Source organism: Sorex fumeus, unplaced genomic scaffold, assembly GCF_029834395.1.
Source record: "Sorex fumeus unplaced genomic scaffold, SorFum_2.1 ptg000111l, whole genome shotgun sequence".
In the NCBI taxonomy this organism is placed as follows: domain Eukaryota; kingdom Metazoa; phylum Chordata; class Mammalia; order Eulipotyphla; family Soricidae; genus Sorex; species Sorex fumeus.
In genome coordinates this window covers 10,318,893-10,342,197 of record NW_026606168.1, presented here as the reverse complement: position 1 = coordinate 10,342,197, position 23,305 = coordinate 10,318,893, and the positions used below count along the sequence as shown (strand labels likewise).

Sequence of the window (23,305 nt, the reverse complement as noted above, 5' to 3'; positions counted from 1 at the left end):
GCGGGGCCTCCGGGACGCGGAAGTGCTCCCGGGGGCGGAGCCAGAGCCGCCGTCCCGGCCGCTCCGCCCGAGGGACTCCGAGGGGAAGGTAGGGTCGTAGCCGGTTTCCCTGCCCCGATGCGAAGTTTTCATTTTCACTTTCTCTTCCCTGCTGTTCGGTCCAGAGCGCCCCGAGGATAGCCAGCGTCGACCTGGTTTATTCCTCCTTCCTACCTATTCCCGCCTGTTCTCAAAATGGTCTCGGGCTCATCAGACGCGACCCTTCATCCAGCCTCTTAGCATCGCTCCCCCTGGAATCTGGCTTCCAGTTTTAGTACCGGTACGTGCATGTCTGGGCCGCCGAAGCCAATGTTTATGGGGCTTACACCTTCGGGAGAATTTTCACCATGCACAAGGAAGTTAAAGCGGAATTTTACAGTATACGCACAATTATCTTCTTCCCGCCGTTCCTTCCCTTTCGTTGTTGCAATTGCACGGGGTCCCACACACTTAGTTGTGATACTTGCGGGTGGGCTCTGCCCACTCTAGTTGTGGTACCCTGGTACTTGGTCGAGGTGTGCAGTTCCATGGCATCCTGCCTGTAGCCAGCCTGACTCGCCCGCACCTCCCCGCCTCGTGGCCTCCTGCAGGGGAGAGTTGTGGGAGAACTCCCTCGTGCGGGCCAGGCAGGGGTCCCCTCTGGGTGCCCTGCTGGCAGCTACGAAGGGGGGAGGTGCAGGAGAGCCCGCCCGTGTGTGCCAGGCAAGACTGCCCGCTGGAGTCCCCTGCTGTCGGCAAATAGGGGTGCCTAGCCGGTTGGCCAGGAGGGGTCCCCCCTGGGTCCCCAAGTTGACTGTCATTGGGGTGTGAGGTTTGAGCCCTGGCTGGCTTGTAGGGTGCGTGAGAGCCCCGTCCTGTCAGCCAGGTGCTAGCAGCCACCAAAAGGAGGGAACGCTGCCTGGCCCAGAGCCAGGCAAGCTCCCCATGGCATATTTGATATGCCAAAAACAGTAACAAGTCTCACAATGGAGACGTTACTGGTGCCTACTGGAGCAAATTGATGAACAAAGGGAGGACAGTGCTACAGTGCTACAGACAGTGGGGGTGAGGGGAGAGCCCTGTTGGCAGGGGTGTGCAGGAGAGCCCCCTCTGTCAGCCAGGCAGACATCCCCCCTGGGGTCCCCTGCCAGTGGCCACTAAGCGAGGGTGTGGGAGAGCCCCCTTGTGTGGGCAGGGCAGGGGTCTCCCCTGAGGTCCCCTGCTGGAGGCCATGAAGGGAGGGTGCGGGCGAGCCCCCTCTTGTGGGCCAGGCAGGGTTCCCTCTTGGGGTCCCCTGTTGGCAGCCACAAGATGTGTTTGGGGGTTGCTCCCAGTACAGGGTAACATACGATGCTGGTTATTGAACCCAGGGCTCCTGCGTTTGCTCCAATCCTTTGAGCTGTCATCCTGCCCCTAAGCCATCTATCTTTACTGAAATTGTCTAGTCTATTTCTGTGTTCATTATCTATTTGAGCCATCTATCTTTACTGAAATTGTCTAGTCTGTTTCTGTGTCCATTATCTGTCTCTCCACCCTTTCTGTTATGTGACTTCCATCCTTATGTAAATCTTCAATTCATGTTATGTTTCTTAAAACCAGAAGGTGCAAGAATCATTTGTTATTTCCTGTAAGAAGAGATCCTGCGGACAGGAATTTTTTCTCTTTATATTGGGTGCAAAGTTATTGGGAGATCTGGGCCTTGTAATGGAGTTTATGAGTTGTTTGAGTTCTCTCCTGTCATTTCTGCTTCTCATGAACACAAAAAGATGAGCTGAGGCAAAATGGCAGAGTAACCACATAAGTTTTGAGACCTGGGGGGACACAGCCAGTGGTGCTCTGGGCTTACTCCTGGCTCTGCACTCAGGGATCACTCCTAGTGGGCTCACAGGACCATATGGGTGCTGAGGATTGAACCGGGTCAATTGACTTGAACATATTTGGGTGATAAAATTCAGTCTTACTTGGAGGAGACAATATAGGAAGTAAAAAAGGCATTTGACACCAAATTGCTATGTTCCTTCAATGCCGCCTCTTCTCTCTCTCTCTCTCTCTCTCTCTCTCTCTCTCTCTCTCTCTCTCTCTCTCTCTCCCCCCCTCTCTCCCCCTCACTTTCTTCCCTCCCTTCCTCCCTCCCTCCCTCCTTCTCTCTCTCATCATCCCACATTCTTCTGTGGCATGATTGCTTCCCATTGAATGGTTCTAAGTTCTCCTTTATTAAACTAGTTCTTGGGGCCAGAGAGCAGGTGTGACTCTTGACTTGCATGCAGCTGACCAGGGTTTGATTCCCCATACACTATTAGGAGTGATCCTAAGCACAGAGCAGGAGTGAGCTCTTTAAGCAACACCATGTGTGGCCAAACAACCCCTCTACTCCCCCCAAAAATTAGTTCTTGAGACCAGACAGTTAAGGGGTTAGGAACCAAGTACAGGTGTTAAGGTGAATGTGCTTATATATACCCAGACCCAGTTTGATCTCCATACTTCATGGTCCCCCAAGCAAAATCACTGGGAACAACCATGGAGGCCCCAGAACCTACATCCAAAGCCCTTGTTCTGAATCATAGGCTAGGCCAATGGAGAGCCTGGGAAAGGTGCAGGATCTCCTGAACACTGCTTTTTTTTTTTTCCTTCAGTGATGTGGTGGGGAGGGGACTGGGGTGTTTGGGTCACACCTGGTGATCCTTACGGTTTTCTCCTGATACTGCTCAGGGATCACTCCTAGTGGGGCTCAGAGGACCATATGGGATGCTGGAGATTAAAACAGGGTCAGCCACGTAACTTATTATCTGTCAAGACCGAAACAAATTTTTGTTCCTCTTTTAATTAAAATCCCCAAAATCCTCAAGGAAGAGTGGTCCATATGAGACACTGTGACCATTCCTTGAATAAAGGGCAACTATCTTGATAGCTGACACTCTTTGTTCATTCAAAGGGCCAGAAGCTGTTCCTAGTGTGTTCATCCTTGTAATTCACTCAAAAGATCTTTAGTAAAGTACATTCACTTTTTTTTTTTTTGCTTTTTGGGTCACACCCAAGATGCTCAGGGGTTACTCCTGGCTCTGCACTCAGGAATCACACCTGGCGGTGCTTAGAGGACCATATGGGATGCTGGGAATCAAACCCGGGTCAGCTGCATACAAGGCAAACGCCCTACCTGCTGTGCTATCCCTCCAGCCCCAAGTCTGTTCATATTGATCTAGGTCTTGAATAGGAAATAATTCATTTTACCATAGTTTATAAACCACATAAAACTGACTAGAGACAACTGAGACAAAAACCAAAGAAAATCAAATGCTGGGGGCAGAGCAATAGTACCACAAACAGGGAGTTTGCCTTGCACTCAGTGGACCCAGGTTCGATTCCCGGCATCTCATATGGTCTCCGGAGCTCAGTCAGGAATAATTACTGAGTGCAGGGCCAGTAGTAATCCCTGAGAATTACTGAGTGTGTCCCAAAAACAAAACAAAAATCAAACACTGAGTAAACTATCAATGCAGGGCCACACACCTTTAATATGGTAACTGTGGTCTGACAGTATTTGCTAGGAACTCAAGAAAGGGAATTTGTGTTCTCAGGAGTGAGGAAGAATGTACCACCATTTTATGGTACTAAAGAACACACATTGCTCTGAGAATAAAACCCAAGTTACAGTCTGGCTGTTTTGTTCTGGTCCTCCTTTTCTTGGTCAGGAAAGATGAAAAATCACAATCCCTTATATTTAAGGAGGGCTGGGAGAAATGAGAAATAGAAAGAGGTCTGGGGCCCAATTCATTCAGCAAATTATTTCACTATTTTCTAAATGAACTTTTAAAGCTTCTGTTACTTCAGCTGAAAATGGACATTTATCAGAACACAATCACTCATTAATTTATTGTAGAGGTTACAGGAGATAACTCACATAAAACAATAATACATGGTTGGCCTCTGTCCTGAAGCCTGGTACAAAGGTACTAAAAACTCTGACAATTCCTCGGTGAAAACCAGCCCCTTGCTAGAGGAACTTCCATTCATCATCAGGGGCCTAGAACTTTCCATATACCCCATGAATCTTTATGCAAGGAGAGAGATACTGGGGATCGGCATAATCATCACCCGTCAATGATTTCATTCTTCTTGCCAACACACTGAGACCTTAACAAAAACCCCAACCAGAGGGGCCAGAAGGTGGTAAGCACCAAGTCTCGGGCACTTGATGAGCCAGGGGGCGGGAGGATAGTACAGCGGGTAGGGCTTCTGCCTTGTACGCGGTCGACTCTGGCATCCCACATGGTCCCCCCACACAATAGTGATTCCTGAGTGCACAGTCAGGAGTAACCCCTGAGCATTACTGGGTGTGACCCAAAAAGCAAAAAAAAAACTTCCTGAGCCCCTTGGCCAGATGGGAGGCTGATGACCTTGGACCCCTGACTGCTCCTAAGTGAATGCAGTTTTGTGACTAACTCTCTGAGTACTTCCGGAATTGTTCAGTAGGAGAGAAAAACCCTGTGACTGGTGTCAGAAGGAAGAATGGAGTCAAGTTTTTAAGTAATGGTTTTTATTACATATTGTTAAAAACTTAAGGCAAAAAAGAGAGGAAGGTTCACATAAATTTTTGATTTCTAAAAAATCATAACTGAATGTGAGTGGCAAATAAAAAATCACTCCAATATTATTACTCTGGATAACCTGGAATGTTTTACTTAGTAAACATTTATGTCTATTATGTATCAAATTGGGCTAAGAACTTTGCATTATTCTCTTTGGAATTCTCACAACCCTATGCTATAGATATTATTGTTACTCCAACTTAACTGATAAAGAAACTAAGTCAGAGAGAAGTCTAAGATGAATACAAAAATGATACAAATGAATAATATAAGAAAATTCATTGGAAAATCTATTTTGGGGACTTTAGATAGATCAGTGGAGAGGTAGATATGTGGATTAACAGAATTAAAGTGTTTTCTTGCTTACTGAAAGAGTATTATGTACAGTGGGAGTGATAGTACAGCAGGTAGGGCATTTGCCTAACAGTAGAGTGGAATTCTAGAATGGAGAGAGAAGAGACAGCTTAAGAGAATTGGTGATGTATTAGCTAGGTCTATATGCTATGGCCGTGATTTAAATATATGAATATGTCTATAAATATATCTTTCCAAGTCTAAGTATTGATCTCAGGATGGAAAACAGCCCCGAGAGAGGATCTGATTGAAAGTATTCTGCATATTTTATACACATGGCACATGAGACCTCCAGTGAAACATGCTATTGTCTGTGGAGTACAGGAGTTTGAAAGTGCTCATGACATTGAAGACCACAGCACTGATCCATCCCACCCATTTTATATTTTAGCTGTGCAGGGAAATTCTTCATAAAATTAAGATTTTTTTCTGGAGCCAGAGGGGAAAGTGCTTGCCTTGCACCTGGGTTCAATTCCCGGCATCCCATATGATCCCTCAAGCACCACCAGGAGTAATTCCTGAGTGTTGAGCCAGGAGTAACCCCTGAGTATTCCCAGATGTAGCCCAAGAGCAAACAAAAAAAATAAAGATTTTGTTCTATTGGGGTTTTGTTTTTAGGCCACACCCAGTGATGCTCAGGGGTTAGTTACTCCTGGCTCTGCAGTCAGAAATCACTCCCTAAGGGCTCAGTGAACCATATAATGTTTCAGGGATCAAACCCAGGCGGGCGTGTGCAAGGCAAGCCACCCTACCAGCACGATACTATCTCTCCAGCCCTCTACTGAGTTTTTAATTACCAGTTCCTGTGAACTTTTATCTAGTCACGTGGAAGCCTAGGATTTGTAAGACTTGGCAGTTTCGAACCAGATTTCTTCTACCGCTTTCTGACCCATGTCATACATTTGCTGTAAGTGTTTCCACCCTGTTTTTGCAGTGATCATGATATATTCTTTGTTCTCTGGCTGGAGCTGGCAAGAATACGCAGCCATGACAAGTGACTGGCAAAAGCGACTGCATACAAGCAGGTACAAAGCACTCCTCTCTACAGCCGTCAGTGGAATGATGCTCTCGAACCCCGCCAGAACATGGCCTCCCACTTGAATAGGGTCCTTACTCTCGATCATCATGTACATGATGGTGATAGCCACCTCAAACACATAGTAGCCGTAGCTCATGTCGTCAAAGTCGAGAACCCCGGACACTTGGTGCCCGTCTCCTGAGACCGACTTGCTGGGCTCTACTAAGATGTTGTGGTCATTAAGATCTCCGTGATTGATACCTGAAAGGAGAAAAATCAAACCATGTAAATAAAAACATTACTTCAGATCCTAGATTAGTCTCTTTTCATTACTCATTCTCAGGCATGATTGCGCAAATAACTGGATGAGCAGTTGAAAGATACTAACTCAGGGGCTGGAGAGACCACACAGCGAGTAGGCTGCTTGCCTTGCATGCAGCTGACCTGGGATCGATCCCCAGCATCCCATATGGTTCCCCGAGAACTGCCAGGAGTGGATCCCTGATCACTGTGTCCCAAAAAAACAAAACAAAATACAGTTGAAACCAGGGGCTGGTGTACATGCAAGGCAAGAGCCTTACCTGCTGTACTATCACTCCGGCCCCTGGCATTAGACCTTCCTAAGAGACACCAGAGAGCAGCCTCCTCTCTCTCTTCTAATGAGAACTCAGAGGAGGAGGCCAGCCAGCACCCAGGAACAGCTCTCACCAGGACCCGCGCGTTGTGGCCCTGATGGCAACGCGTCCAATCTCCAGGATGGTGAGAAGTCCTGTTGCATTTGTGAATGAACTAGAAACTCAGAGTAAATGGGTCAATCTGAAAAACAAGCCAGTTTAAAAAGCAGGTCACAGAATGATTTACAGTGTGATACCATTTATCTAAAAAGTGAAAAGATGCAAAATACAACCATACATCATTTCCCTTTTTTTTTTTTTTGTTCTGGGGCCACCCCTGGCAGTGCTCAGGGCTTACTCTTGCTTTCGTGTACAGAGATGATTCCTGGTGGGGTTCAGGGGATGATAGGGAGTTCCAGGGATCAGTCAAACCCAGGTCTGTCATGGGTAAGACAAGTAGCCTTCTTGCTATAAAATCAGTCCCCTATACATAATTTCTGAGCACACAAATAGTCAATGTTGAAACCTATATGGAAATTTAGTAAAAAGAGGTAAAATATTTAAAGTTTAGAGTGGGCTTTAAATCTAGAATGTTAAGGAAAGCAAAAGTACTATTTAAAAAGCAACAGGAGGGAACACAGCAAAACAAAAACAAATATTGAGGGGGCAATACCTAGCATTGTTTAGAAGTTAACTCCAGACTCTGCACTCAGGAATTATTCCTGGCAGTGCTCAGGGAACCATAGAGGAAGCTGTGGGTTGTCCCCAGGTTGGCTGCATTCAAGGCTAACACCCAGTACTATCTCTCGGTCCATATATGGCAAAAATTTTATTTTATTTGTGTGTGTGTGTGTGTGTGTGTGTGTGTGTGTGTGTGTTTTATTTCTGGGTCATATCCGACGATGCAACGGGGTTACTCCTGGGCTCTGCAGTCAGGAATTACTCCTGGTGGTGCTCAGAGGACCATATGGGATGCTGGGCATCGGACCCAGGTCAGCCACGTGCAAGGCAAATGCCCTACCCACTGTGCTATCGCTCCAACCCTGGCAAAAATTTTAAAGCAAAGTCATACCTCTATACTTTCCTGATATCTTGAAATTTAACTATCAACTTAAAAAAAAAATCAGAATGGGGAGTACTCACATTCTCGAAACTGCTTTAACTTGGCTGTTATTTCATTCTTGAACAACTGGATGACATGCTCAACAATCTCTCGATTTCGATCCTGTCCCAAGGCATGCAGATACTTCTCCAAAAGAGGAACGTTTCTCAGATTCCAGATGAAGTTCCCCCGATGGAGACTACTTAACTTTGGATGCTGAAATTTCTAAATCAAAAGCAAGAAACTCTTAGACTCCTTCTAAGATAGGGTGGGGCTTCTCAAGCTATTTCACTCACAGCCCCTTCTTGCATGAGAAATGCAACATGTACGAACACTGCCAGAAACACACAGATTCCTAAAGTGGTTGATCCTAGATTTTTTGTTGGGGACACGGAATGTCACACTCAGTGGTGCTCAGGATTACTCCTGTCCTATGACTCCAGCCTTGAATTTATTTTTTGTCACTGAACTTTCAGAAACCTTTCACTGTTGCCAAACTTTTCAAGACCCCCCACATTCAATTACAACAGCATTTCTCCCAGGGTCCTTGACTTGCTCTCGCTAATGAATCTGCAGTATAACAACACTTCATGTATGTCTGGAGCAATTATTATCTTTAGCAGAGTGGGTGGGGCCCTTGCCTCACATGTGGTTGATTCGGGTTCAATCTCTGGTACCCCACATGGTCCCCAGGAGTGCAGAGCCAGAGTAAACTCTTGAGTACAGCTGAGTATAGCCCAAAAAGGAAAAAAGAAAAGAAAAAGACAGAATATTTTCACATTAGTTTCAAGATGAAATATACTATTTTTCCCCTTTCTAAGCAGCACTTAGAATACCAGGACACTCCTGGCTCTGTGCTTGGGGGTCACTCCTAGGGTGCTCAGGGAATCATACATTGCTGGGGATTCAACTAAAGGCCTCCAGCTATAAGACCTGCACTCCAACTTTTTTTTTTTTGCTTTTTGGGGTCACACCCGGCAATGCACAGGGGTTACTCCTGGCTCATGCACTCAGGAATTACTCCTGGCGGTGCTCAGGGGACCATATGGGATGCTGGGAATTGAACCTGGGTTGGCCGCGTGCAAGGCAAACGCCCTACCCTCTGTGCTATTGCTCCAGCCCCTGCACTCCAACTTTTTGAGAAATCTCCCCATCCCTGAAATACTTCCCCATCACAACCCAGCATACAGACACCCTGCTCATGTAAAGAACATGGTCAACAGTACAGAACAAAGGCAGGATCTGGAGGTTTGTATTTTGTTTGATTTCTCGTCTGTGTGTGTATGTGGGTGGATGTGGGTGTATGGTGTGGAAATGAAGAGTTGTGGGAGAGACTAGGAATCAAATCCAGGTCCTCAAATATGGAAAAAAAAAAGTGTTCTACCACTGAGTCATATTTCTGGCCCCTATTTTGACTTACTCTGCAGTATTCAGGGCAGGGGAATAAGATCCTTTTTTTTTTTTACTAGATTTGGCATATAGAATATACCACGGATAGCTTGCCAGGCCCTGCTGTGTGGGTGGGATATTTAAGGTAGCCTGAAAAAATAAATAAACATAAATAAAAAGTCGCGAGGCTGCAAATGCAGCCACGCGCTCCCAGGAGCTTGGTGTGATAATCTCTGGATCCTGGCCATTGTTGGGGTAACACAGCAGTTGGTGGGTGTAACTGTCTAGCTACTGGCAGGTCCAGTCCCAAACCGTGCAGGCTTGGAGATCTCAGCCCCGGGTCCCACACACCTGTGTTCCTCTGCCAGTTCCTTTATGCGTGAGGCTCATCCAAGCGTGTGGATGATTGATCAAGCGTGTTGATCCATTCATCAACAGGGATGAATGGAGACGCTACTGGCACCCACTCGAGTAAATCGATGAGTAATGGGGTATCAAGTGATCAAGTGATTTTGACTTAAAAAATAAAATGCTCCTCAAGGAACAGACAGACTGACTTCACTCATTTTTAGGATATAAAAAAACAAGCAAATATAGTATGAGACTAATATTCAAGGACAGTAGAAACAATGATCCATGGTTGGAAGCTTCCACAAATAGTGGGGGGTGGGAGGGGTGGAGGGTGGGGAGACGATAGTTAGGATACAGAAGGGACCACTATGACAATGATAGCTGGAAATAATTACTCTGGACAAAAGCTGAGTGCTGAAAGGAGGTAAAGGGATATACATGATTGTTGGATATTAATCCAAAGTGTTTCCGCTTTCATCAGTGAATTGCCCCCTTTCCTCTCCCCAGAGAAGCTTATTGTGCTCTTATGGTCACTCGTAATCCCCCAAGTTTATCTTGAACATTTCCTTTGTGCTTTACCTCTCATTCTATTAGCTACTAGATTCCTCAAGTCATGCTTGGTTACTTAAAAAGTCAAACCTGTGACTCTGGACTTTTTTTTTTTGATCTATCATGAATTACTTACTTTTCTCTTTCCTATAACCTTTTCATATTTTATTATGGAGCAGTATTCTTTGCTTAAACACAGAAAGACCATTAATGCTATGCCCCTAACATTTCGGAGTTAACTGACTCTGAAATATAAATATCTCAGAGTCTGGGCATCTGTCATAATTAACTGACTCAGTCTTCAGTCACCGTGGTTCCTAACACTCCAAAAAAGCGGGGTCCCACCAATGCACCTCTGGATGGACCCAGGGCAAGCAGCAAAGCTACCCCGGAATTGAAATGGGACAGTCTAGAAAGCATAAAGCTTGGTCTCTATGTAAGCTGTGATGACCCCATGAGGTAGGAAAAGCTAAACCAGCCTGAGGAAAAAGCCTAGCTGGCTTTTAACCCTTGCTTGCCCTCAAAGCCCAGAGAAATACATTTCGGAATCTGTATCTCTTACTGTGTTTACCACGTAACTACAAGTATTAATAAGAAATAAGCTTATCAAGTTGTAGAAAGCAAATCATTTCACAACGCTGTTTCAGCATGTCTGATTGGGGGGGGGGGTCGTAAACTCTAAACAATAATTGTGCATCTTCTATCGAAATAATCTATCTAGTCAAAGTAGATAGAGTATTAACTAGAACTCATCTGCCTCATAAGAATTGGGAGGGGTGGGAGGTGGGGGTCTATTGGGGTTCGGGGTTAAAAATGAGTATTGGTAAAGGGAAATGTGTTCGGTATCTACATGACTGAGACCTAAACCCGAAAGCTCTGTAACTTTTCCCACAGTGATTCAATAAATAAATAAATTATTTAAAAAAAAAAAAAGAAATAAGCTTATTTGTTTAATATGCACTAGCAGCAAGGGAAAGAGAAAAGCAATACAGATGCTCCTGGGAGACAAAGGTGTTTCCTTGAGCTAATCCCGCCAAAAGAATTGCCTCAGTCAAAACGCTTTACCTCTGTAAATGACCACACCTTCGTGTAGTCCTGTACCTCGAACCCCTCAGATTGTCTATATGGGCTATTCAGTTTTGGAATTAAACTGACCATTTTGATCATTTGTCTGTGTCCCCCGTCTCTTTGTTGCTCTGCTGGGGAGTCCTGGGAGGCGGCTCTCAATCACCAAATACGGCGCACAACCTGATAACCTCTCAGTGCTTACATTGCAAACTGTAATGCCCAGAAAAAAAGAGAGAAAGAAGAGAGAGAGAGAGAGAGAGAGAGAGAGAGAGAGAGAGAGAGAAGAAAAGTCCTGCCAGACAGCACAGGGGAGAATGACTTGCAGGGGAAGGGGTTGTTCTGGTCACGTTGGATGTTGCTGGTTGGTTTGATGGGTCTCTGGCTGATGCAGGAACACAGTGCTGATACTTCATTAGCATGAGACTTCCTTACTAACATTTTACTAGAATGATTGGATAATTCTCTTAGAAGCTTATACTTTGTAACTGGGTTGCTTTATCTCATTTTCACTTGAACATTACAGGGAATGAAGTATCTGAATTGTAACTATGCCAATATCTTTTTGTCTTTTAAGAAATTTTCATTGCCAAGAAAGGCTGGATTAAAATTTTTCCTTCCAAAAAAAAAAGTGCCTGCCATAGAGGCAGACTGGGGTGAGGAAAGGATGGCAGGAGAGAAACTGGGGACACTGGTGGTGGGAAATGTACATTGGTGAAAGGATTAGTATTGGAACCAAACCATGAACAATTTTGTAACTGTGTATCTCATGATGGATTCAATGAAATTGTTTTCCTTAATTTTGTTTTAAAAATGCTCCTTGGGGCTGGAACAATAGCACAGTGGGTAGGGCATTTGTCTTGCACGCGTCCGACCCGAGTTCGATTCCCAGCATCCCATAAGATCCCCCTGAGCACTGCCAGGGATAATTCCTGAGCGCAGAGCCAGGAGTAACCCCTGTGCATCACCAGGTGTGGCCCAAAAAGCAAAAAAAAAAAAAAAAAAAAAAAAAAAGAATGCTCCTCAAAATTGAGTGAGAACCTACTCTCAGAGCCTAGTGTTTGAAATCCTTCCCAGATCCTCCAGATCCTTGCTGTCATCACCATATCCCCTCAACGCGGCCACATGTGAACATTTCCCATGTGGTCAGAGAGAGTGCAGGGGTTAAGGCCTCACATACAGCTGACCCTGGTTCCATCCCCAGCACTACATCTGGTCGCCTGAGTACTACCCAGGGGTCACTCCTCAGCACAGAGGCAGGAATAGCCCCTGAGGATTGCTGAATATGGCCCAACACTACTCTCACCCCAACCACACTCCCCAAAGAAACATACTTGCCACACCACACAAGGTGCCTTCGCTCCCACTGTGCCCGCTGGCCTTGCTCCTCCTCTGGTTGAACCTCTCTGATAACAGCCAAGCCAGGGGGCTTACAGTGACCCAGGGGCCTCACAACAGGATTATTCCTTCACTCCATGACTGTCCTCCCAGGAGACAAAGTGTGGACCTGTGCCCCCACCCAAGTCCCCTTTCTGCAGAGTAAACCTTTCTAACGCTTCCTCTGCACCGGGACTCACTCTCCTAACCACCCAGGAGAGTGAACTGATGCCACGCGGACCATGAACCCTGCAAGGTAAGCGCTAAAAAACAGTGAGGGTGGGGTACAGAGTACAGACGGAAGGGATGGTGGGGGAGAACAGTCAGTACCTTGAATACTGCTGTTATACTGCTTGTTTTCAGATGTTCCTTTCATTCTTTAAAAAAATATGAGGAGGGATGGGCCAGAGTGATAGCACAGTGGGGAAGGGGTTTGCCTGCACACAGTCAACCCAGGTTCTATCCCTGGCACCCCATATGGTCCCCTGAGCACCGCCAGGAGTGATTCCTTCCTGAGTGTGGAGCCAGGAGCAACATCTGAGCATTGCTAGGTGTTACCCAAAAATAAAATAATAATAATAATAATAATGAAAATGAGGAGGATCAGGTTGATAGTACAGCAATTAAGGAGCTTGCCTTGCTTGCAGTAAGCCCAGGTTTGATTCCTGATACCACATATGATCCCCAAACTCCGCCATGAGTGATTTCTGAGCACAGGGCCAGGAGTCAGCCCTCAGCACCACTAGGTGTGGCCAAAAACAAAACAAAAATCTTTTTTTTTTTTAAATTAAAATATGAGGGGCTGGGAAGGTGCCTCCTCGGATGGGAGAGCAGAAATGCAGCCTGTGCAAGGCCCTGAGAGGATACTCAACACTGCAGGAGCACAGCCCCCCCCTCCGCCCCCCCTCGGGCCCTGAGCAGCACAATGCAGGCTGCACTGGCCTGAGGCACTGTGCCTCTGGTGCCTGGTTTTTTGGTTTTTGGGTTGTTTTTTTTTTTGGGGGGGAGGGATGTTTGGGCTATACCCGGCAATGCTCAGGGGTTACTCCTGGCTCTGCACTCAGAAATCACTCCTGGCAGTGCTCGGGGACCATATAAGATGCTGGGAATTGAAGCCGGGTCAGCCATGTGCAAATCAAGTACCTTACTCATCATTGTACTATCTCTCCATTCCCAAGAAGCCCCCCTTTTTTTTTTGCCTTTTGGGTCATACCTGGCAATGCACAGGGGTTACTCCTGGCTCTGCACTCAGGAATTACTCCTGGCGGTGCTCAGGAGACCATATGGGATGCTGGGAATCAAACCAGGGTCGGCCACGTGCAAGGCAAACGCCCTACCCGCTGTGCTATCGCTCCAGCCCTGCAGCCCCTATTTTTAAAAGGTTAAATGGGGGGTCAAGGGTGTGGCTCAAGTGATAGAAAACATACCTTGCACCTGTGAGACCCTGAATTCAATCCCTGGCATCCCATGGCCTCTCAAGCACTGCTGGGCAGAGGGAGGGAGGGAGGGAGGGAGGGAGGGAAGGAGGGAGGGAGGGAGGGAGGGAGGAAGGAAGGAAGGATGGATGGATTATAACACTGATTGGGCAACAGTTCACCAAAGGCAGGCTTATGTCATCTTCTATGACAGTGGCACTGTTATCCCGTGTAACCCACAGGAACCTCAGCTCCAAGCATCCTTCAATGGGCCTTGGGAGGATACCTGGAATTTGCATGTGGAAACAGATCTGGGTTTCAACTGGCCCCACCACTCACCAGTTCAGATCTTTGCCTCAGGGGGCAGAGCAATAGTACAGTGGGCAGGGTGGTTTACCTAGCATGTGGTCAACCCGGGTTAGATCCCTGGCAACCCAGATGGTCCCTTGAGCCTTCGAGGAGTGATCCCTGAGTGCAGAGTAAGTCCTGAGCACCACCAGGTGTGACCCAAAATAGAAACAAAAAAGGAGTGAAATGAGAATATCGAGATCAATCTTACAGTCATCTGCATAAACAGGAAAAGGCTGAAGCCCCAGCCCAAACAGGAGCTCCCTGACAGGCTGACTGCCTGGCCCTCTCTCCTCCTGGCTTCTGTACACGACAGCCTGAGCATGAGAGTTTAATCCTGGTTCCCACACACTTGTTCCCTCCCCTACAAAGCTCTCAGCACACAGCTCAGAGGCCTGTTCAGAGGTCTGCGCTGCAGTTCCTGCTTGTCCTTGAAGGATACCAGCAAAGCCTGAGGCTGCCCTCCTGTCTGCCCAGCCACAGCCAAACTCCAGTCCAGGTGGCCAGAGCCCTTCACTTCGAAATGCTGTGTGTGGCTGCTACCAGCCCAAGGCCCCCCTCTCCTCTGCCCCGCACCCCCATACCTGGACGCATCAGTGGCCCAGCAACACCCCAACATGCCAGTCCCAATTTCCGCCACACCCACAGGATTAAAGGACTGCACCTGGGCCCTATCCTGCACGGATTCCACGCTCACACCCAAACCGAGAACTTAAACACCTGCACAGAGACAGGGTGAGGGGAGGGGCGCCAATACAGGTAAAGATATACCGGATGAAAAATGCAACACTCTACCGAGGGAGGAATGTGCTTCCTGGTTCCCGCTAGGGTGTCCCTGTGCCTTGCAAGACAATTTCAAATAAACTGCTGAACAGAGGGGCTAGAGCCATACCACAGCAGGTAGGCCATTTGCCTTGCATGCGACCAACCCACGTTCAATCTCCGGCATCCCATAGGATCCCCCAAGCACCGCCAGGAGTAATTCCTGAGTGCAGAGCCAGGAATTATTGTGCATGGCTGGGTGTGACCCAAAAGAAAAAAAAAAAAAACTGCTGAGCAGAGCCCCAGGGAGCTGACTACAGGGCAGAACTCTGCCTTGCCAAGCACAAGACACATGACCAGGGGCCAGAATAAAAGCACTTGCCTTGAACATGGCCAGCTGGGGTTCTATCCCCAGCACTGCATATGGTCCCCGGAGTTCGCCACGAGTGATCCCTGAGCACAGAGCCAGGAGTAAGCCCTGAGCGCTGCCGGGTGTGGCCCAAGTAACAAACCCAAAATTTAAAAAAATAAAAGTCTGATAAACAGGTGCATGACTTGCATGCAGCAGACTCCAGGTTGATCCTCAGCGCCACATAGTCCCCAAGCACTGCCGGGAGCAGCCCTGGAGGACTCTGAGCACTGCTAGGTGTGCCGGGGGCCTGGGGGGTCCCCAGCTCTGTGGGGCCTGAGCAGCACCACATCTGTATATTGAGTCAGTCTGTGGGCTGAGAATCTCCGGCAGAGTCCCTCCTGAGCACTGTTTAGGAGGCCTCCCCCAGACCAAAAATCTTAGAATTTTTGACCCTCCCAAGTCTTACCTCCAGTGTCTGATCCAGTCTGGCAGCCAGCTTTCCAATTTCATATAACAGCTGGGGGCTCATGGGAATCTCGGCTATGGGCCTTCCGGGGAGGTAAGTCAGCAGCCTCACCACGTAGGTCTTGGTTTCAGAGCCTTGATCTAAATTAATGGAATGATACATGCTTTCAGCTAGCCTTGAAAAAAAAAAAATAACTGGAGACGCTTCTGCTTCTGCAAATGATTGCAAAGAATAACAGAGATTAGAGAATATGGACCAAAGGGAAAGTGTGCTAGCCAAATGAACGGGGCAAGATTCTGTGAAGCAGCACGGAGGAGATCAATCAAGCATGGAAAACAGCCAAACCGTAAAACACTGGAATCAGCTGTTTAGGTACCAACAAAATTATAGCTCCAATTTGTTGGCCTTAGCACTAAACATAAATTATCTGCTTTGGTAAATAAATGACTAAAACACCCCTTCATAAGTTTGCAATTGAGCAAGGTGTGGAATTTTTTCTTTCTTTCTTTTTTTTTGCTTTTTGGGTCACACCCGGCGATGCTCAGGGGTTACTCCTGGCTCATGCACTCAGGAATTGCTCCTGGTGGCGATCAGGGGACCATATGGGGTGCTGGGAATCGAACCTGTGTCAGTCATGTTGGCTGCGTGCAAGGCAAATGCCCTACCTGCTGTGCTATCACTCCAGCCCCCCCCCCTTTTTTTTTAATTAATTGAATCACTGTGACTTACAACTGTGAGTTTTGGGGTTTTTTTTAATGGCTCTCAGAATCACCAGTTTCTTCCAGGGCAAATCAGGAATAGGTTGTGTTTACAACACAGGACAGTGTTCAATGAGGACTGTTCTGAGACTTGGTTGTTTGGAGAGAAGCAAATTTAGATAGAAAGGATAAATGATCAAGAGAGAAAAAGACAGGATCCAAGCGATGGGACAATGGGTAGGATGCTAGGATGCTTGTCTTACATGCATCCGACCCCGATTTGAGCCCCAGCGCCCCATATGGTTCCCTGATTCCTATCAGAAGTGATCCCTGAGTGCAGAATCAGGAGTGTGTGCCCTGAGCATAGCTGAATTGCCCCCCCCCCCACACACACACACAAATTTCATGCCTTTGAAACAAATTCCAAGGAACTGATGTCAGGCAGCAGCTTAGAGGATTCTACTAGGCACCTTTGTTATAACATTTGAGCAATCAGAGGTAAAAGTGACCAAGACTCACAGATGAGAACCTGTAGCTTTATGAATTTCAGTTGTTTGCCCAAGGTCATGTAGACAGTAAAGATAAAAGTAGAACCCAAACTTCCTGATGTCTGCTTCCTATTGTTGTTTCCCCTATATCACAGCACCAAAACATACAACTGTTCTGATAAATGCTAATATCTTTCCGCTTAAAAATACAACAGAGGGGGCTGGAGCGATAGCAGAGCAGATAGGGCATTTGCCTTGAATGAGGCCGACCCGGGTTCAATTCCCAACATCCCATATGGTCCCCCAAGCACCGCCAGGAGTAATTCCTGAGTGCATGAACCAGGAGTAACCCCTGTGCATTGCTGGGTGTGAGGCAAAAAGCAAAAGCAAAAAAAAAAAAATAGAAGTAACACCTAACAAATTCTGAACCAGAGTCCCAGTCTCCACTTGAATCATGGCTGGGCCCCTCCCAACTGCTGAAAAAAAAAAATCCACATCTATATTTGGAACTACGAAATCTGGGTCCCTGTAGCCAAAAGGCAGCAACGTCCATGGATGGCGGTGCAAGCTGGGGGCCTCACCAATGGACACAAGCGAGGTGATGCTGTCTCCTTTGGTCCGATGCACCGCAGCAGTGGGGATCCCAGCAGTGCTCAGGAACATGATGATGTGGCTCTGTACTTCAATCAGCTCTGGAGTTTTGCTGGACTCAGTGTTGTTGATTTTGAGGACATAATTGGTTGGATCCTGCAGAGTATCTTCGGCTCTTGAAATGCATACATGAAAATTTTGGTCATCGTAGCTAGGAAGCGGCCGGATCTTGGAAACCTTTAAACCAAACACTGATTCCACTAGTGCACTGGCTTGTGCCTCAGTGAAAGTGGGTTTGGTCAGAGCCTGTGACTGCTGCTTACTGGCATTCGACATGTCTGTGTGGGACACGGAAAGGAGACAGCAAATGAATATCTTCATTTAAGTGATTTTTGATAAACCAAAAGCCTGGCAAGCTCCCCGTGACGTATTCGATATGCCAAACACAGTAACAACAAAGTCTCCAATGGAGACGTTACTGGGCCCGCTCGAGCAAATCGACGAACAACGGGAGGGCCTTTACCTTTACCTTTGATAAACCAATACTCTATTTTTTTCATTTTCAATACTACTTTTTTTTTCATTTTTTATTTTTGAGCCATAGCCAGCAGTGCTCAGGATCTATTCCCTGCTTTGCACTCAGAGACCACTCCTAGCAGGCTCAGGGGGGAACAAATGGGGTGATGGGGATCCAGCCCAGGTGAACCATGTGCAAGGCAAGTGCCCTTCCCACTGCACAATTGCTCTGGCCCTATTTCTGGACTTTTCTTGAGAACTAATTTTCACCTAAACTTGGAAGGAAAAAAGTAAAATCGCCAAAGCAGATAAAATAAATGTCCTGTCAGGTGAAGCAATATCTTTGCGCTGTCTATGATTTTAAGATTTACTTTGCAAACTGAAGGTATGCTTCCAGGAACAGAACCCAAACCAGGAAAGCAACGGGCACCCTCTAGACCAGTGGTCTTCAACTATCTGAACGTGGGCACAGAAAGGTTAAAAACCACTGGTCTCCCACCTCAATTAGAACTGCCAGTCCGGGGCTGGAGCCATAGTACAGGGAGTAGGGTGTTTGCCTTCCACGCAGCTGATCCAGGTTGGATCCCTGGCATCCCATATGGGCCCCGCAAGCACAGCAAGAGGTAATTCCTGAGGGCAGAGCCAGGAGTAGGTTCTGAGCATTGCCAGGTAGACCACCACCCCCCTCCAAAAAAAAAAGAAACCCTTCCAGTCCATGGACCTGTATTCAGGATAGGTTCAGGTCTGCAGATGTGAAAAGGGTGAAGAGTGCCTGACAGATAGTACAGCATGTAGGGTGCTTGCCTTGCATGCAGCCAACCCAGGTTCAATCCCAGACACCCCAGTAGTATTTCGAGTTCAGAGCCAAGAGTAAGTCCTGAGCACAGACGATGCAGTCCCCTCTCCCCAGAAAAAAAAGCCCAAAATATAAATCAACAAATATTAAAAAAGGAGGAAGAACTCTGCTCCAGTCTAATTCCTCCTCTCCCATCTCCCCCTCCCCCACTTTAGTTCCAGGGATAATAATGTCAGTCCTGTGTGGCTTAATGACTTGCCCATGTTACATTACCAAATTACAGAAAAATACTCTGCACACCAAGTGCCCAATCCATGATTATGCCCCTTTGATGATAGTACTGTAAATTGTGGTGTTATAACGCAAAGTCAAATGATTATTTTCATTCACAAATTTTGTTATATCACAAGGATTGTCATCTAGTGTATCATGCATAAAGGCAGGGACTGATGTGCGAAGCCTAGAGGGAGGCTCTGTGGGAGATAGACATGAGCTTAGTCTCTCTCCCATCTGAAAACTGAACTCACAAATAGCCTCACTGTATCACTGTCATCCCATTGATCGCCGAATTACTCGAGCAGGCACCAGTAACGTCTCTATTCCTCCCAGCCCTCAGATTTTACCAGCCTCTTCTTACTCGTCTTTTCCCAACGATTGGAGGCTCTTTCAGGGTCAGGGGAATGAGACCTATTGTGGTTACTGCATTTGGCATACTGAATACGCCACAGGGAGCTTGCCAGGCTCTGCCTGTGCAAGCGGGATACTCTGGGTAGCTTGCCGGGCTCTCCGAGAGGCATGAGTGGTTAGGAAGTGTCTTAGAAACAGCCTAAGCAATAAAACTCAGAGACTGTTCAAAACAATTTCCCAAGGCAACAAGTACTAATCAGATAGAGCCAAAAGTGACCTTGGTTGAAGTATGACTAAAATGTCCAAAACTGTCTTTATTTTTTCTCTCTCTCTCCTTTTTGGGTCATCCTGGTGGTGGTCAGGCGTTACTCCTGGCCCTGCACTTAGGAATTAACCCTGGCGGTGCTCAGGGGACCATATGGGATGCTGGGGATCGAACCTGGGTTGGCCTCATGCAAGGCAAACGCCCTACCTGCTGTACTACATCTCCAGCCCCCAAAACTGTCTTTATCTTAAATTGCAAATAAGACATTTTCTATTGCTAAGACGAATAGAATTTAATTTTTTTTTAATTGGAACTTGATGGGACCTGAGGGAAAGACAGTACAGCAGGTAGTGCACTTGCATTAGAGACTGTCAACTCGGGCTGGATCCCAAACACCATGTTTCCTAAGCCCCACCAGGAGGGATACCTGAGCACCACTGGTGTGGCCCTCAAAACAACAAAAATTTGTGCTTGAAAGTTTATTTTTTAAATCCACAAGTGAGAGAAATGATTACATTCTAAGGAAAGATACTTATTCAAAAAGAAGAAATCCAACTGAGGTTTTGAATTGATTAGATAATGGGAGGGTAAGGTCACTTAGGTAATGACAGTCTCTGCCACTATCCAGTCAGCATAGTTCCTGACTATCCAGGGACATACCAAAGCCAGTGGAAGATTTCTAAAATTTATTTTTAACTTATTTTTATTTGGGGGTGGGGGGTGGGGGTTACCACACGCCGATGCTCAGGGGTTCCTCCTGGCTCTGAACTCAGGAATCACTCCTGGCGGTGCTCGGGGGACCATATGGAGTGCTGAAGATCGAACCCGGGTCAGCCGCGTGCAAGACAAATACCCTTACCCGCTGTGCGATCTCTTCCACCCCAAAGGGAATGGAAGATCTCTGACCGTCCTTCAGAAGTTACTTTAAGGTCCTTACACCCACTCTTCTCTTTTCCCAAAACACTCCTATTCCAAGTCTCACTCCTGCTAAGTTGTAAATAACACAACCCCTTTGCATTTTAAGGTACAGTTTTGGATGGCCCTTCAATGGATGCTGCATTCTACAAAAAAAAAAAAAAAAAAGACTTAGCTCTTGTTGCCAGAAATCAGAACAGATGTTTCTCCTGGTAAGGAACAGGTTTGAGGGTGCTTGCTCGGAGGAAAACGTCCTAGACCGTTTTGCAGAGGTTTTGGGAACGCGGGTGCGTTTTTCAAAACTTAGCTTGAAACTTGCTCATCAGACTTTGCACTCTTGAGTGTCACTGACTGCAAAGGCAAACGCAAGAAATTGCTTACCTCAGAGGGAGACCCGCCGGCCGGGATCAAGGAGTATCGGAGAGCTGATTCTCCCGGGGTTGGGGGCGGCTGCAGACCCTCTTCGGGGGAAGCCTGGGCGTCCGAGGCAGCCCCGGTCGGGCCCAGAAAGACTTTTGCAAATCACGGGCTTGCACTCAGTTCTCGCAGGATCTCGTTTCACGGGAAACCAGCCTTTCAGCCTCGCTGCGGGATGTGGCGCCGACGGCCTCGGTGCCGCTCTGTCCTACCTGTCCCCGCCCTCTGCCCGCCGACCCGCTGGACTCTGGCACCCGCCGGGGCGAGCGCGGCCGTTGCAGCCCGCAGCGCGTCGGCGCATGAGCAGCTGGGCCCCAGGCCTCGGGGGCCAACGGGTCGGTTGGAAGTGGGGCCACCTCCCTCCAACGGGCTCTCGTGCTGGGCTCGCAGGGGACCTGGGCAAGCCTTGTCCACCTGGCTCCTTAAGTCCTGCAAGATTTGGCACCGAATTCTCGGGAGATGCGTCTGGGCCGAGCCAGGTGGGTACCCGCTGCAGTCCGGCCCGATGCCAAGGTGCACGCGGTGTGACCCGGCTGCCCTGGTCAGCGTCAGTGGGCTCGAGCTGCCTCTAAACCGGGGACCTGGCACCCCGCCCGGCGAGCGTCTGATGCGGGATTAGCATTTCCGTACAACTGATGATTCGGGGCTTCCAGGCCGCAGTCCGGCTCCCAACGTGGATCTGGAAGCCAGGGGCACCGCGAAGCGCCCCCAGAAGCCCCTCCAGATGGCCCTGGTCAGCGCCCGTGTGCTGCGAAGCTGCCTGTGACCCCCACCCGTTTGCGCCCGCTTGCCCGGTTCCCAGGCTGACGGGTCGAACACTAGGTAGCCGGCCCCGCCCACGCCTGGGCTCCAGAGTTCCGACTAGTTTTCCCGGCCGGCCCAGTCCTGGTCCGCCCGGGGGCGCTCTCTGCTGGCCGGTGGAGCAGCCCGGGAGTCCAGTCCCGCGCCTGGGACCCAGGGCCCTGAACGCGCCAGCAGGGCCGCTCGGGGTCCCCGCAGCGGGGCTCGCGCCCTAAAGAGATGGTCTCGCGGCATGCATGGCCAGCGCCGGAGGGGGAAGCCTGATCTAGGCCCCCCGCAGGCCCGCCGCGCTCCTGCGCTCAGGCTGCCTGCTGGTTCCCGGGGCTGCAGCTGCGGGGCAGCTGTCTAGAAAGTTGCGCAGAGACCGCGTCAGCAGGTCTCGAAAACCTCCCCGAGTACCTCTCCGCATCTCTGGGCAACCTGGCGCGTCTTCAAGGGGTGCAGTCACCTTTATCCCGGGCGGATGCGGACCCCCCACGGCTCCCGCCCCACTTCCTGCCCGAATGGGCGAGACCCAGCACAGGAACTGAAGTCCTGAAGCGCAAAGCTGTGCCCCCCACCCCCACCCCCGCAAGCTTTGCCCGGGCTAAACGCTAGCTCTGCAAGAGTGGGTGGGAGTGAGCACTGTCGGGGAGAGGGGAAGATGAACTAGAATAATACCTGCACCTCCTACGACGTACCAATGGAAACGTAAAACACAACGTTGCATTAAAAATGTTTGGGAAAAAAATGTTTGGGGTCAAGGCAGTAACTCATCAGGTAGGGTATTTGACTTGCACGCAGTTTTCCAGGGCTCAATCCCCGGTACCCCAAATGGTACCCGGAGCACTGCTAGAAGTGATCCCTGACAACCAAAAGGTGCGGGAAACACCAAAAAAAGGAAACAATAGCCACCATTGAGAAAAAACAATTTATTAAAAAAAAAAAGGGGGGGGAGACCTTTGGTTTTGAATAAGGACACAGTTGTGTTACAGAAAGGGGGTGAAAGGGATATTAACCCTAAAGCAGAAAAGGGAAATTAGCTCTGAAATATATAGATCATGAAAGACGCAGCTAAGAGAGAATAATGTGTATCATTAACGGAAAAACTTAATAAATACTTTAGAAAAAGATCAGATAGCAAAGTTGGGTAAGACATAACCTAAAACCATTCAGTGTTACACAATGTAAAATACACCTGTGTCAAAAGATGCTCAACTTTCACAACTATCAAAGGAATGCAAACCACAACATCAAAAGGCTGAGTGACGTTAACAGGAACAATTGAGGTTACGGGGAAATATACAAGCACCATGAGTCTCTCTCACTGCTGCTAAATATGAAATGCAGTAGACCCGAGTAAGTGTTTGGTCTACACATGCCTTCTCCTCCTGACAGAGTTGGCCTACAAGGCACATCCATGCCCATGTACATTTCCCCCTTCCT

At 48.0% G+C, this 23,305-nt stretch overlaps 1 protein-coding gene across 1 annotated transcript; it reads right to left on the bottom strand.

The window, feature by feature from the left end:
* Nucleotides 1–4,584: 4,584 nt before the first annotated feature.
* Nucleotides 4,585–21,396, bottom strand: HYKK (hydroxylysine kinase). Its single transcript, XM_056135398.1, has 5 exons — nucleotides 21,044–21,396; nucleotides 17,534–17,881; nucleotides 15,767–15,906; nucleotides 7,734–7,917; nucleotides 4,585–6,237 (listed from the first exon to the last, which is right to left on the bottom strand). Exons 2-5 carry the CDS (start codon nucleotides 17,877–17,879, stop codon nucleotides 5,792–5,794), a joined length of 1,116 nt encoding a protein of 371 aa, XP_055991373.1. The 5' UTR covers nucleotides 17,880–17,881; nucleotides 21,044–21,396; the 3' UTR covers nucleotides 4,585–5,791.
* Between the last annotated feature and the right edge of the window lie 1,909 nt (nucleotides 21,397–23,305).